Below are 15,938 nucleotides of genomic sequence, written 5' to 3' on the forward strand. Positions count from 1 at the left end.
GGCCAATAGGAAGGAGGAGGGCGGGGCCGAGGGGGCCGTTCGCTCTTCGGGTTTAAATCTGGGCGGCCGGGCGGTTAACGGTAGCTTGGGTGCGTTTGCGGACTGTGCGCCTGCGCGAGCTGTGGGACGCTAACTGAAACCTGCGGTACTACGGTAGCGGGGCGGCGGGACTCGGTGCGGCCGCTGGACGTCTGCTGGACCGGTAAGCGGGCAAAAGCGGGGAGAGATGGTGCACGGGCTCCCCAGGGCCGCCCGCCCGCCCACAGCTGTGGAGAGGTCAGGTTCTGAGTAGCGCGGCATTGGAGTTTCCCTCCCCTGGCTGCCGGTCTCCCCAGCGCGCCGTACGGAGCCTTGACGCTCCGGCCGAGCCCAGGTGTGCGGCCTGCGGAGGCACGTGTGAGCGGCGCCGTGCGTGCCCCCGGCGCGTTCGACCCCTCAAGGTCACGATGTGCGCCAGCTGCCGGTCCACTGCCAACCCGGCCCCCGCAGCGGCTAGCACCCTCGTGGTCGCCGCTCTGCGAGGTGGACGGGGCCGAGGGGCCTGTGGGCGGCGGAACCGGCGCCCACGGGGCAGCCGGCTTCCCCGGAGGCCGTGAGCGTCCGAGACGATAACCACGCCCCGGGCCAGCTGGTGCAGACGCTGGTCTTTGTTGTCGTCGTGAAGGGAGAAAAGTCTTCTCTCCCTCTAGTTTCACCTTTTATGAGCTTCCGGATGTCACAGTGCGAGAAGCTCTTTCCCTAATGAGTTAGGAAAGTGTGTAAAATTGAAGAATGCTATAGTCCTGCCCCAGAATGAAGAAAGAAAAACAACATTTTTTTTTCTGGTTATAAGAAGTATACAATCTCAGTATTTGTAGAAATAAATCCAAGCACTGTTAAGTACATATTTAAAAAGGAAGAAAATACTCGAGATTCCATCAGCCACAGATCAAACAAAAAAAAAATCAGTGTTCATATTTGGGTTTACTTAAGATGTATTCATTATGAGTATATATTTACATGATTGGAAAATGTATTTGTTTTTATATAATTGTGTATTTTGAATATAACAAAGTATATTCATTTAAAAAGCAGATTATGCCTTCTTTAGTCCCTAATAGTTTAGGAATAAGTGATTTGATCCATGCTAAATGTAGATATGCATTATCATTTTTAAAAAATATTTATTTATTTATTTGGCTGCGCCGGGTCTTAGTTGTGGCACGCGGGATCTTCATTGTGGCATGCGAACTCTTAGTTGCGGTCTCTGGGATCTAGTTACCCGACCAGGGCTGGAACCCAGGCCCCCTGCATTGGGTGCGCAGAGTCTTAGCCACTGAACTACAAGGGAAGTCCCTGCATTATCATTTTTAATGGGTGCATGGTATTTCTTGCTATGGCTCTACTATACCATGTATTATTTAACCTATCCCCTAATGATGGACATTTGTTTTTCCAATTTCTTCATCAACAGAAAATAGCATGGTAGTGGTTACTTGTACATGTACATGTTTGCGTTCTTGTCCAGTTTATCTCCTTAGAATAATTTCTTGGAAACAGATTGTGGCTTAGAAATTATGGTACATTTTAAATTCTGATTCATAGTGCCAAAGTGCCCTTTAGAAAAACTGTCATCTCTCCTCCGCACCCTCCCCCCACACATAGTACACAGTGTAAGAGTACTTATTTCTCCACACTCCAGCCAGCACTGGGTACTGAAAAGTCTTACCAATCTAGAAGGATAGCTTAATGTTTTTATTTGCATTATTAATGAGATGAAACATCTTTTTCTATGTTTATTAGTCATTATTTTTTCAGTAAATCATCTGTCTTTTCCCTATTCTGCTGGTGTTTGTACCTTTTAATAGCTTTCTAATAGGAATTTGAATTAGTGATTTTGAACCTGTTACAGTATTTCCACTAGTTTGTTGTCTCTTTGGATTATGGTTGTCTTTTTTAGGGTGTTTTGTTTTCTTTTGTTCTAATACTTTTGTTCTTGAAGCTGCATGCTTTCCTTCCGAGAGGTAGAGAAATTTGTTCTAAATCTGCAATAGCCTCCCAGCAAAGGTTAGAATCTAACTAGTGATCCAGCCCCGCTATTCCAATTTAAAATCCTTCCCTTCCACCCTCAAAATCCTTTCACTTGCAACTAGGTAAACATGGGACACTGAATTGCTTAAGATGTTGACCAGAAGGTACTGTTGGGTATTTTGGTCAATATCATCTGTATTTATCTACAAAATACAAGCTGTGCTAGCTTCTATGTGAAAGTTTCCCCCTAAGTAAGGAGAAAGGATTATCAGGTCTTTATATTAAAAAGAAAGAGAAAAAACTGACAGCTACTTGTGGACCTTATTAAATTTTATATTTTATTATTTGCAAACACCTATCTTCTTCATATATTCGAGAAAGAAAAAGTGTGCAATAATTTAACTGCAAAGAAAACATGTTAATCATAGTATAGTATACTACACATGCCATAAAAAAAAATCTCTTTGGGCTTTAGTATTGGAATTCTTCCAGCCCATTCCAGCCCAGAGTCCTGTTCCATTTCTGTCCCTACTTTCCTCTGTTCTGTGTTTATCTTTTTAGTAGGTAGTTTTGTATTGCATGAACATTGAAATGAATGGTGTAATACTTCTCACAAAGCACCATTTTATTTATATATATAATATATATACTTATATATTACATGTTATATATATTACATATGTAATATCTATAAAAACATATACATATAAAATCTCATTTAAACTTCACAACCTGTTGAAATAATTCCTTCCATTTTTCCAGTGAAGAAAGAAAAAGCTAAGCCCTACTTTACTCCTCACATTCATTTAGTCCCTACCATCAGTCTGACTCTGGAATTTATACAACGTATTATACAATACAGATAAATGAAGTAATTCTTCAAAGTTACATTTTGGGACTTCTGATTTGCTTCATCTATGATGATTGTCCTGAGTTTTTCTGTGGGTAACTGCCAAAAGTAATGTCATTAGATCCTTATTCTTCTAGATTTGATAATATAACCTGGTTAACCTTGAAAGGATTTCACTTAAGATCAAAGACCCTGGACTTCCCTGGTGGCGCAGTGGTTAAGGACATGGGTTCGATCCCTCGTTCAGGAAGATCCCGCATGCCGTGGAGCAACTAAGCCCGTGTGCCACAACTACTGAGCCCACGCGCCTAGAGCCCGTGCTCCACAACAAGAGAAGCCACCACAGTAAGAAGCACACTCACTGCAACGAAGAGTAGCCCGCACTTGCTGCAGCTAGAGAAAGCCTGCATGCAGCAACGAAGACTCAACGCAGCCAAAAATAAATAAATAAATTTATTTTAAAAAAAAAAAGATCGGGGCTTCCCTGGTGGCGCAGTGGTTGAGAATCTGCCTGCCGATGCAGGGGACACGGGTTCGAGCCCTGGTCTGGGAAGATCCCACATGCCACAGAGCAGCTGGGCCCGTGAGCCATAATTACTGAGCCTGCGCGTCTGGAGCCTGTGCTCCGCAACAAGAGAGGCCGCGACAGTGAGAGGCCCGCGCACCGCGATGAAGAGTGGCCCCCGCTTGCCACAACTAGAGGAAGCCCTCGCACAGAAACTAAGACCCAACACAGCCATAAATAAATAAATAAAATTAATTAATTTAAAAAAAAAAAAAAAAGATCAAAGACCCTGATCCTGTCTTTTGCTTCTATAGAATCTGCTAAGCATGGCTTTTTAGTTAGTGCTTTTTGTCCCATGTATCATTTCTTTATAGTTGATTTTTTTGTGTGTGTGATTCCCTAAACTCTGTTCTTCTCTAGGTTTTTCTTTGACTTGAAAACTAATGCCAGTGAAAGTACATTGAAATAAGGTAGGAACCTGAAAAAAATAAAATGCTTTGTTTTGTCTTTACATGTTTAAGTGGGGATATTTTGCTATGCTCAGTGATTACGCTATCTTTACATCAAAATTAAAGGAGAAAGCAGTCATATTTTAAGGACATTTACGCTATCTTTACATCAAAATTAAAGGAGAAAGCAATCATATTTTAAGGACATTTAGGGTATTATGATATGTTGGCAGATCAAGTCCCAAAAACTGATGACGTGATTCAAACTCCAGAAGACCTGGATCGTACAATTGGCAATTTAGAAAAAATCTTACTTCGTCCAGCTATTTCCCCATCTCTAAAATGGGGCTCTTTTCTGGTTCCTACTCTGCTAGAATGTAAAAGCTATTGTGTCTTCTTGCTCTTCAAAACTACAGGGTCACTTCACTTCCTTATACTATTTTATTTCCTAAACTTGGAACTCTTTCAGTGAAGTCTTCTTTCTGTGGCCGATCCACTACTGAGCATCAGTGTACTATTTCTATGTTAGTATTGTTTCTAATTGTCCCATCTATTTTTATATTTTACCTAGCAGCTTGAAGGTATAAATCATATTTGTATACCTGGAGTTTTGAATATAGGTAGGAACAAACTAATTATTTGTTGGCGGTAAATAAAACTTTGGATCTCATATAGTATATATTATTATATCATAAATGTGGACTAGCGATGCACTCTGATATGATGAAAATTGTTACTATTGAGGCAGAAGGTCTGACTTCATTTACTTTGATGTTTATTGTTTTAATTGCTATAAAGGATAATGTATTAAAGAGAACTTTAAACTCTTCTGAATGAATATTGGTGTTTATAAGTCATATTTTGAGGGTTACTTATCAACTTTGAGAACAAGCAAAGCCCCACCTCATTTTCCTGTCCTAGTGTGTGTCTCCAGAATGTGCTTAAATCTGAAATGTAGGAGTTATCCTGAAAGGTCCCTGCTTTAAACGTCACACTCACTCAACCACGAAGTCCTGTTGCTTCTCCTTTCTTAATCTCAAATTCACCTACTTGTGTCCGTTCCCCTTTCTGCAAATCTAGTCTAGGCCGTCATCATCTATTTGCTTGATTGCTCCAACAGCCTCTTAATTGGTCCCACTGTCTTGCCCTCTTGCAATGCACAGTAAACCCAGAGCAATATTTTTCCTACACAATTCTGGCTCTTAATTTTTTTTTTTCCAGTGGCCTCTCAAGGTAAAATGTAAGCTTTTTTAGGAAGGCCTACAAGGCTCTAAAACATGACCCTTGCTTACCTTTCCTAACTGTGCTATTGTCACTCTGAAGCCGTACTACTGTATTTACAGTTACCTGAATGCAAATGCTGTAACCTTTTTTTTTTTTTTTAAACATCTTTATTGAAGTATAATTGCCTTACAATAGTGTGTTAGCTTCTGCTTTATAACAAAGTGAATCAGTTATACATATACAATATGTTCCCATTTCTCTTCCCTCTTGCATCTCCCTCCCTCCCACCCTCCCCATCCCACCCCTCTAGGTGGTCACAAAGCACTGAGCTGATCTCCCTGTGCTGTGCGGCTGCTTCCCACTAGTTATCTATTTTACATTTGGTAGTGTATATATGTCCATGACACTCTCTTACCCTGTCACATCTCACCCCACCCCCTCCCCATATCCTCAAGTCCATTCTCGAGTAGGTCTGTGTCTTTATTCCCGTCTTGCCACTAGGTTCTTCATGGCCTTTTTTTTTTTTTTTTTCCCTTAGATTCCGTATATATGTGTTAGCATACTGTATTTGTTTTTCTCTTTCTGACTTACTTCACTCTGTATGACAGACTCTAACTCCATCCACCTCATTACAAATACCTCCATTTCGTTTCTTTTTATGGCTGAGTAATATTCCATTGTATATATGTGCCACATCTTCTTCATCCATTCATCTGTCGATGGACATTTAGGTTGCTTCCATGTCCTGGCTATTGTAAATAGAGCTGCAATGAACATTTTGGTACATGACTCTTTTTGACCTATGGTTTTCTCAGGGTATATGCCCAGTAGTGGGATTGCTGGGTCATATGGTAGTTCTATTTGTAGTTTTGTAAGGAACCTCCATACTGTTCTCCATAGTGGCTGTATCAATTTACATTCCCACCAACAGTGCAAGAGGGTTCCCTTTCCTCCACACCCTCTCCCAAATGCTGTAACCTTTAACCTTTTATACAGCTGCATCTTCTGCCTTAAACACAATTAAAGCTCTGCTACTTTATCCCCACTTTAATTGACTCCCCCCTTGTTCTGCAAGATTTAGCTTGCATGTCTCCTTTTTATAAGAGCTTTCCTTAAACCACTAGGCCAGGGATTGGTAAACTGCATGGCCTGTTTTTATATGGCCCGTGGGCTAAGAGTTTTTTCTGCACATGTAAAATGTTAAAAAAAAAAGGGAGGGCTTCCCTGGTGGCGCAGTGGTTGAGAATCTGCCTGCCAATGCAGGGGACACGGGTTCGAGCCCTGGTCTGGGAGGGTCCCACATGCCGCGGAGCGACTGGGCCCGTGAGCCACAATTACTGAGCCTGCGCGTCTGGAGCCTGTGCTCCGCAACAAGAGAGGCCACGATAGTGAGAGGCCCGCGCACTGCGATGAAGAGTGGCCCCCACTTGCCGCAACTAGAGAAAGCCCTCGCACAGAAACAAAGACCCAACACAGCCAAAAATAAATAAATAAATAAATAAATTTTTTTAAAAAAGAAAAAATATCCTTTATAAAAAATAAAAAAAAATAAAAAATAAAAGGACTATGCAACAGAGACAATTTGTGGCTCACACAGCACTAGACTGATAAGCTTCATAAGAGATGCTGTGCCTTACCCACTTGGGTCATTTTCAGGTATCTTGCCTGGCACTAAACCAGTTAATCAAATATATCACTTACTAAATTTTGTATTTTTAATTTTTGACACTTGGGCAAAGCTCTTTATGAGAATTCAGATGAGTAGTAAATATCTCATTTGCTTTTAAAAAGGACAGCACAACAAATCAGACACTTGCAGGATCTGGCTTTAATGAATGTGAACACAAGGCACAGGTTTCCAGGTGTATGTAAACATATGTCCATTTTAAAATTACTTTTTGCTTCTTCCATCTCTAATTCTCTTGGACAGGAATGAAAGAATGTTTAAATTCTTTCTTATTCAAGCAAGAACTTCTTTAGCCTAATGGTTTTTTGTTGCCTCCTAGATCTTGGTGAGTTCTCTATGGTTAAATGATGCTTTTAATTTCTGTATCAACACAAACTCTCTTTGTTGGTTTCTCCAAAATAGTATTTTCTTCCTCTAGTGTGTCATTACAGTCCCTTTTGGCTTTTGTTTCTTCGTCATGGAATGAATGTGGGTGCTCAATGCGTCCCCTACGTACAAAATGCTGGATCCGGGATTCTAATCCTTGGCATTTAGGACGATCCATTAGGGGCTTATAAGTGCGCATTTTCACTCCTTCTACAAAGGCACTGGTCTGCTTTATGACAGGGGGCTTAACATTTCTCCATTCTATCACTCCATCCATCTTTGGTCCTATAATGTATACAATCAAGCATTACATGGATACTTTACCACAATAGAATCACCTCCAAACTTTATGTGAATCTCCCTCCCCCATAACCCTGTATAACTCTGGTTCCCTGTCATACCTGTCCTACAGGGTACCGCAACAGAGTCCAGTCCTTGTAGCATACTATACAGCATCTGAGTTTTAACAGCATGATTAGCCCAGAGTTGCTGAAGGTGGGTAACATTGAACTCCTGAACTTCCCGGTCATAGATCCACTTAATATTTTCAAACTTACAGTCATACAAGACTAAAGGAAATTCTACAGCCATACTAGAGAGAAAGAGAGAAGAAACAGAGTATGAGAGTACACAGCAGCCATCCAACAATTCTTAAAAAACAGGATTAATTGGGTTAAAAGGAGGGGGAGAACTTTGTCAATATTGAGTATCTAACAGTTAAGAAAATAAAACACCATCCCTAACCTGGAACAACTTTATAATTAAAAAAAGAAAAAGGCAGCAAACCATGGATCAACTAGTTAGGCTTGGCCTACATTAAATTTCAGTGGTAACAAGTCACCTAGAAGTGAGCTGACTCGGCCCCACCATAATGCTATAAAACTATTTAAGGGGCCTGGTCCAAACACCAGTTTCTTACTGAAGGGATAGAACAGTAACAGAAGAAAATTAAAAGATACCACTCCCTGCTACATGTTCATAACATTCTACAAGTTAAGAGTAAAAGCTTCATGAAGGCAGTATCAGAGACTTAGTTATTTAAACAATGGTGGGGAGAGGAAGAATATTTTAAAATATATTCTTACATATCTCAGGGCAATAGCTGTTTTATTGTGGGGGTCTGGGTGTTTCCTTGTTTCATTTTTTTTAAACTTACCTGTATTGAGGCTTCTGGGGATTTTTCTCTATGTTCAGCAGCTCATCAATAACCTCTGGCTTCTCCATTCCTTGGCCAATCAGAAAAAGGATAGCCATCATACAGCGGACTTGATGGTAAAGGAATGCCTGGCCAATCACTTCAAACTGACATAACTGAAAGGGTTCTTGCCATCTCTCCTCAGCCAGGCTCTGGCCTACTAGCTGCACTTGAGCGGACAGAATAGTCCTCTGAAAATTAATCACCCCGTTGGCCACATCCATTTTACATAAGTTCCTAAAATCATGTGTGCCAACGTACTTCTGAGCTGCATAGTTCATGGTTACAATGTCTAAGTCAGCACAAGGGAAGAAATAGCGGTAGGTCCTCTCAAGACAGCTGAACCTAGCACTGAAGCTAGGTTCTACGGCAGCCCAGGCCAGTACACGGATGTCTGGAGGGAGCACCCGATTGAGAATGTGGGTATAACGGATCTCTACAGCTGCATCGTTGACTTCATCTTTTAAATTAAAATCCTCTGAATCCCTGCCCTTTGGAAAGTGAGAACGTAGGTCAAGAGAAATCACCTGTGGAAATAGAGAAAGATATTGTTTTACAGATACAAATAATCTGAATCCTCAGTATGTACACCTAGAATATATTGGTATTGCTCGCTTTGTGGAACAGTACAATGGCCCTTACCTGTCCAAAGGCACTAACTCCTTTGTCTGTTCGCCCACACCGGTGATAGTTGGATGTCTGTCTGTTTTCTACTAGTCGAGTCTTGGTTAGAGCCTCAAACAGTTTCTCTTCTATTGTATTGTTTGTGTTTTCCTGACTGGCAAAGCCCTGATATCCCCAGCCCAGATAGGCTATCTTTAGGGCTACATGTCTTCGACCGTGAGCACTGAAATCAAATGCACGCTTAGCTTTTACAGCTCCTGAAGAATTTTCTCTAACGTTTGAGTCCTTGTTGTTGGCCTGTTCTTTTTTAAGTCTTTGTACCTCCTGCTCCAGTTCTTGCACTCTTTTTAGGAGTTTCTCAGTCTGGATTCTTTCTATGTCATTTTCAGCCATGATAAGACAACCTCAGGAATAAACAAATCTTAGAGATCCACCCTATCTGAAGAGAGAGTAAAGAGGTACAATTTTAGTGCTGATTGCTTTGGTGATGTCAATATCATTCCATTATGTTCAAATAGTATCTAAGATTTAATTTGATGCCTAAAGGATATGGACTTTTGATTCTGCCCAGGGATACAAGCATTAGCTTTATTATGGGTTGATCATCCAGCTGTATTCTTTTCCATCCTGTCTGGCCAATTCACAGTGGAAAGGGAAAGTAGCATCAAAAAAATATTCAGCTAGCATTGTTAAGAGTAGTCAGAATTTACGGAATATGTAGATTTCATTTCTCTCTTCTTCATGAGCTTAGACGACTGAGGACGGATGTTACTGATATTTTTTCCCCTAAAACATTTCCTTTTGACTTCTCATTGTATTTGTCCCATCTTTCCAATCATAAGATCTGTTTATATGGAATATTTATGTCTACTCCAAGTTTCTATTGCTTTCCAATATTTCAGATAAAATTAATGGCTTGTATGTCTGTCTAATACTCAGTTCCGTCTTAAAGGTGGTACAATAAGAGCTGGCTTGATGGAAGAAACTTGTCAGTGATTGTACTTCATATTGGAAGTAGAATCTGGAGTCAAGATTTTCCTACTTTAAGTAGTTTTGATGGCAGAAAGAAGGTAATTAAGCATCAAGATCTTTAAGTCAAATTTAATGCATGTCCTGATAAAAGATTTCTGTACCTCTAGCAGTTAAAAGTCACTCTAGATAATATAATTTAGATATCAGTGTTGAAATTCCTGGCATATTGCAATAATCTGAGGACAACTGTACTATATAATACTGGGACAGTACTAGACAATCTTTGACTGATGGTTACTTTAGTTAAAGAATATCATCTCCACATCTGTTCTAAGGCTGACTAGGTTATCTAAGTCTAGGTAGCTCATTTAGTTTTTTGCTCTTTGAGTTTCTGTATCTATGATAGATGAAAAGTTTAAATGTAAAAAATGAAACTATAAAAGTACTAGAAGAAAACATGAGATAACTTTCTTATAATCTTGTTGAAGTAGGAAAGGCATTTATAAGTAAGGCACTGTAGAAACCCAGAAACTGTAGAAAACCAAAAAAATGTGACTACCTAAAAATATGTTTCTACCAGCAAAAAGTCAGAAGGTAAATAACAAACTGCAAAGAAAAATGTAAAGATGGTATGTATTCCATGAATATATAAATCAGTTTTAATATAAAGATCAACAAGAAAAAAATCCAACAACCTGAGAGGTAAATGGAAACAAGCATTTCATACAAAAGGGAAAAAAAAGCTTGTAAATGTATGAAAAGACGCTCAAATTTACTCAATTTAAATAAATGCCAATTTATATGAGAAGTATTTTCTTTACCAAACTGACTGCAAAGAGGGGAGAGGGTTTGATAGTATACCACCTTGGAGAGAGGAAGGAGAAACAAGATCTGGAATATACACTCAGTACAACTTCTTTAGGGGGCATCTAGCAACAGCTATCAAAATTGAGCACATACATACCTTTTGACCCACCTATTCCATTTCTAGAAATTTAACGTACACATATGCTTGCACAAGTATGTAAAAACTTACAAGATATTTGTTGTAACATTCATTTTTAAGAACAAAAAACTAAGTCTAAAATCAGTCAGGGACAGGCTGAATAAATTACGGTACATCCATACACTGGAATTCCATGTACCTTTAAACAAAATGAAGTATGTCTGTATGTACTGAAACAGCTGGATCACCAAGACTATCTTTAAGGTTCAGAAGAGTTGTATAATATGTTCCTTTATGGTATAAAAGTGCATATGAATATGGAAAATTACTGGAGAAATTATAAGAAGCTGCCTTTGAGAGTGAAACTTGGTTTGGGTGGTGTTAGGTGGGGAGTCCTTGCTTTAAACTACATGTATATGTATTCATTTTTCAGCTTAAGAAGAAAAATAGTAGAGACACAGGAAATACTGGGCAGTAGATACCTATTCTAGATCCAGTCAGGAAACTGGCATTGGGTATTTGACTGGTTGGTTTGGGTACTAAAAGTTAATTCAGTGACAGGCTGTTGGGATGAACATAGTTAGCTTGGCAGCTGAAGGCGTGTTATTTCTTAAGCATAAGGAGTGTATGCATTTATATTACTGCTTTTGTGATGGTTTTTTGAATTAAATCACTCTCATGGTTAAAAGCAAGGACTCTGAATCCAGACTGCCTGAGTTAGAATTCCAGCTCCACCACTTATTAGCTGTGTAACCTTGGGCTGTTTGATCTCTCAATGCCTCATGTTACTCATCTGTGAAAAGAGGATACTAAGAGTACCTATCCCACAGTTGTGAGGATTACACGAATTTAATAAATGTGAAGCACGAAAAACAGTGCTGGATACATAAAGTGTCCCTCTAAGTACAAGTTACATAATGTACATAGTATTGTGCCCCATATCATTAGTCTCTTGAGCTTTTCTCATGCCTGAACTCACCTATCCTAGGAGCTACTAAAGGTGGCAAGACTACCAGGCAGTAAAAGTGGGAGTGAATAAGAAGAGAGTGGAAATGAAAGCGGTTAATAAACTCTCGAGTTGAGTTAATGCCCCTCCAAAGTGCTCCCCTACTGCCTGTACTAATCTGTATTTTACTACATACTTAACTGTTCTACTTATGACTGCCTTAGCCATTCTTTCTCCATTTCACTGCTATAAAATAGTACACAAGAAGGGAATGAACGATTTTTGAACTGGAAATTTATTACTGGAAAATTGATCGGTGTTTTCTCTTGCAGAAGGTCCTACAGTGTAGGGGAAGCAGTGGAGGAACTTGTGGGACCTGATGGACAAAAATGGGCCAATATGGATCCAGAAGAACGAATGTTAGCAGCTGCTACAGCTTTTACCCGTATCTGTGCAGGGCAGGGTGAGGGGGGTGTCAGGAGAGCAGCCCAGGGCATCCCATGTGATCCCTACAGTAAAGCCTCAGTAACCCCAGGAACACGACCTGCTCTTCCTGTGCAACTGCATTACCCACATATAGACAGCAATGCCTCTTCAGAAGCAGTCTCAGAGGCCTCCCAAAGACTCCGAAAGCCCGTGATGAAGAGAAAGGTGCTGCGTCGAAAGCCAGGTGGGGAAGTATTAGTGACGGATGAGTCGATCATCAGTGAATCAGAGTCTGGTACAGAAAGTGACATGGATGTCTGGGACTTAAGACAAAGGCTGATGAATCTGCAGTTCCAGGATGACAGGGAATCTCCAGTTGATATTTCACAAAAATTTAGTCTACCACGTGAATACCAAGGAATTTCTCAAGATCAGCTCATTTGCTGTCTACGAAGAGAAGAAATGGGCTCTCCAGCTTATGAACAAGACCTGATCGTTGCCAGCCGACCCAAGTCCTTTATTCTCCCAAGGCTGGACCAGTTGAGCCGAAACCGGGGCAAGGTAGACCGGGTAGCCCGCTATTTTGAGTATAAACGAGACTGGGACTTGATGCGGTTACCTGGTGAAGATCATAGGAAGGAATTACGCTGGGGTGTCCGAGAGCAGATGCTTTGTCGTGCAGAACACCAATCCAAGCCTCAGCACATATATGTTCCAAACAATTATCTAGTACCAACTGAGAAGAAACGATCTGCCCTTCGTTGGGGTGTTCGTTGTGACCTTGCAAATGGTGTGATGCCCAAGAAGCTTCCCTTCCCTCTTTCTCCTTCTTAAGTCTTTTTTTTTTTTAACCTGTCTCTCCTTTCACAGCATTGTTTGGGATAACCTGGTTCTTAACCTCTCTCCTTTTACTTAAATAGAAACAACTAACTCAAAAGACCATGGAACAGAGTGAGGACTTCACCCATCACTGGTCTTTCCTAGGTATATGTCACATTGGTATCGGATACCACTTAACTTCCAAATTACCACACATACCTAGCAATTGCAAGAGGAATCATGCCAGGAAAAGAAAAACAGACCTGGTCTTTCTGTTTTGTCAGACTAGTAAGCAAAGCCAGCACTATTTCTGTTTTATAAACTTGTTACCTTTGGCCAGTGTGAGTTGCTGTTTTTATGAGTGTGTTTTTAAAGTTGCTGGGTAGTAAGCTTATCTATTAAAGAATTTTGGAAATTTGTGAATTTGACCTTATTGTTACTTAAATACTTCCCAAAGATGCTCTCAAACCTAGGTTATGATTCTGCTTCCAATCATACTCCCCATCATACTCTCACCACCTAAATAATGAGAGCCAAAGGGAATGAACAAAAGCCTGCCCTTTACACACAGTCCTAAAGGAGGGAAGGTAACAGCATAGATAACCTTCGTTACTAAAGGAATATAGTAAATCCAGCTAACTGTTTTAATAATTTTTAATAGATGCTCAATTACAGCACTGTGTGACATGCAAGATTCTAACCCAAGTTTTGTTTCAGAATTATTTCAGCAATATATTGCCCTCCATTTGTTACTTCTAGAATGCCATAGTTTTTATAATTTGCCACTAAGATTTTCTTAGAAATTATGCCTGTCACTTGAAGGCTATTCCCACTCTGCAACAGAACTTCAAGCTCCTAGCAGCTGGAACCAGATGGAGAGATAATAACCAAAATGAATCTGATTAGGGTACAGACCAAATCACTAATTTAGCTCACCTGAACTTGGATCTATTTGTTCCTGATGCTTCTGGTCCAAAAACACCTAAAATCTGGAGGTTGTCAGTTTTAGCATTTAAGCCAGAAGAGTGACAGCAGAAATAGCTTACTTGTTCTAGGAAAAAAACAGCTGTGTAACAAAAATGAATGACCTTGACCATTACTATCTGCTAAAATACATTTTCTCCGTAATATTTAAGCGACATTATTCATTCATTCACTCACCCAGTTCCATCGTTAGGCATTCATCAGGGAAAGTAAGAATCAGTGACTCAAAGATACATGTAGGATACATTCACTGCAAATACATAAAAACTGCAAACTACCCAACAACAGTGAAATAATTAAACGTTAGACTATTAGTCACTGGAAATCTATGGTAAGCTAATAGAAAAATGCAAATTAGGTCAATCAAGTTGCAAACTGTACCATACAATCTCAGTCATACTGCACACGCAAGGCACAAGGAAAGATCAACACACCTAACTCTAGGTGGTGGGATTAAAGGTAGTTTTTATTTAAACCTCTCTTTTTTAAAAGTTAAAAGCCACATGGCACTTTTTACATACAACTTACAGCAAAACAATGATTTACATCTTCATATCTCAAAGACCAATATTACCGGATCAAAAAGTTTCCGAAGTGATTATCTAGTTCAACCCCTTATATAACCGAAAAACTAGTCCAAAGGGGTTAAGCAAGTAGTAAGACATTTGGGGGAAAAGAGGACTCCTGACGGGTGAAGCACAGTGGTTCCCAAACAGCCATGTAATACCTGGAGGGGGGCCACCAAATTACCACAAAGGAATTTCGTGCGTGCGCTAAGCATTGATTGTAAACATTAAAACAGCCGTCGCTAGACTTTCGATGTATTTTTTGAAGTTAAAAAGGTTTAGTCTCGAAAATATTAGTAACCAGTGTAAATAGTAGAAAGAGCATTCCCCATGATAAACTTTTAAACCAAAGAAGGAAGCAGGGGTAATAGCCAAAGGATTGGGAAACACGCACTATGATCATTAATACTGGAAAGTAATCCCCCAAACAATTTGAAAATCGTTGCCACGCCTGCCCACCCCACATACTACTGGGATCCCGACCTCTACTAATATTTCGTTTTATGAGCAAACAAAAGTCTAACTGAGGCAGAAGAGATTACACTCCGCAGTCCAAGGGCCCTCAAGGAATCGAATTAAAGAAGCTCCTACTGCTGCACGTTTCTGACAAGTGCTCCAAGAAGCACCAGACACAAAAACACGGTCTTTAGAGAGTTCCCATTTCCATGCTCTAAAGAGTGCTTTCCTGAAAAGATCAAGGTATGGGAACAGGGGCTTAGAGGGAAGAAAGAAACGTCCATCTGTTTGTCCATCTGCCCGTTCCCCTTTGAAGGACCCAGAAAATAACCCACCCCAAAACCCCCACATTTACCTTCCGGTCGTCGGCCACGCAGCTTTTCTCGAGACAGGAAGCTGTCCCTTTGCGTCGTCTACGCGCGCGTCCGGGGCCTCATGGGAAATGTAGTCCATCTTCATGGGAAATGTAGTTCTAAGAGCCGGGAGTGCAGGCTTGACGCTGAAATCTGCCTAATGTTTTCTAATCTAGTCACCATTTGTCCACCTCCAACAAGGCAGAATCTGGGTCCTGCGGTAGGACAAGAATAAAAGGATAATTTCTAGTGCGCTAAAATAATAAAAAACTAAAATTAAAGAACTTGGTCTGATTTTATTCGTACTTAAATTAGTAGAAAGTTATCATTGAGAGTCAAAAACATTTACAATTAGAATCCACATGGAAAGGCTGAAAAGGAATGTGATCATCTCAAAACAGACGACTGAGGTGTCCGAGAGTGACTGAACAGGGATGGGGAGTCTTGCTTCAGTACCACGGAGAGATCATAACTAGGTTTTGTTTGTGCGTTTTTCTAGAGATGCTGATCGAAACCTCAAGATTCCAGTTAGAAAACTGGCGGTGGGGGAGGGGTGGGGA

At 40.4% G+C, this 15,938-nt stretch overlaps 2 protein-coding genes across 7 annotated transcripts; one reads left to right on the plus strand and one right to left on the minus strand.

The window, feature by feature from the left end:
- Positions 1-53: 53 nt before the first annotated feature.
- Positions 54-13,442, plus strand: HYLS1 (HYLS1 centriolar and ciliogenesis associated). 4 transcript variants are annotated; one of them, XM_007183397.2, is made up of 4 exons: positions 54-202; positions 3,786-3,835; positions 9,863-9,980; positions 12,107-13,442. In XM_007183397.2, exons 3-4 carry the CDS (start codon positions 9,967-9,969, stop codon positions 13,032-13,034), a joined length of 942 nt encoding a protein of 313 aa, XP_007183459.2. In that variant the 5' UTR covers positions 54-202; positions 3,786-3,835; positions 9,863-9,966; the 3' UTR covers positions 13,035-13,442. The 4 variants fall into 4 exon arrangements, with proteins under 4 accessions (XP_007183459.2, XP_057408601.1, XP_057408602.1 ...); XM_057552618.1 differs by having other exon boundaries at positions 12,110-13,442; XM_057552619.1 differs by lacking the exon at positions 9,863-9,980.
- On the minus strand, positions 6,847-15,455 carry PUS3 (pseudouridine synthase 3). Of its 3 annotated transcripts, none has more exons than XM_007183398.2 (6): positions 15,381-15,429; positions 13,956-14,085; positions 8,929-9,349; positions 8,248-8,813; positions 7,493-7,683; positions 6,847-7,376 (listed from the first exon to the last, which is right to left on the minus strand). In XM_007183398.2, the coding sequence occupies exons 3-6, from the start codon at positions 9,301-9,303 to the stop codon at positions 7,066-7,068; spliced, it is 1,443 nt and encodes a 480-aa protein (XP_007183460.2). In that variant the 5' UTR covers positions 9,304-9,349; positions 13,956-14,085; positions 15,381-15,429; the 3' UTR covers positions 6,847-7,065. The 3 variants fall into 3 exon arrangements, with proteins under 3 accessions (XP_007183460.2, XP_057408600.1, XP_007183461.2); XM_057552617.1 differs by having other exon boundaries at positions 13,956-14,070; positions 15,381-15,396; XM_007183399.2 differs by lacking the exon at positions 13,956-14,085 and having other exon boundaries at positions 15,381-15,455.
- Between the last annotated feature and the right edge of the window lie 483 nt (positions 15,456-15,938).

This window comes from Balaenoptera acutorostrata, chromosome 9 (genome assembly GCF_949987535.1).
Source record: "Balaenoptera acutorostrata chromosome 9, mBalAcu1.1, whole genome shotgun sequence".
NCBI lineage: Eukaryota > Metazoa > Chordata > Mammalia > Artiodactyla > Balaenopteridae > Balaenoptera > Balaenoptera acutorostrata.

Coding starts and splice junctions, on each gene's coding strand:
- PUS3 (XM_007183399.2), bottom strand. CDS start 9,303: ATGGCTGAAAATGACATAGAAAGAATCCAGACTGAGAAACTCCTAAAA. Junction 8,814..8,928: donor GAGTTAGTGCCTTTGGACAG/GTAAGGGCCATT, acceptor CTATTTCCACAG/GTGATTTCTCTTGACCTACG. Junction 7,377..7,492: donor TGCGGTACCCTGTAGGACAG/GTATGACAGGGA, acceptor TATACATTATAG/GACCAAAGATGGATGGAGTG.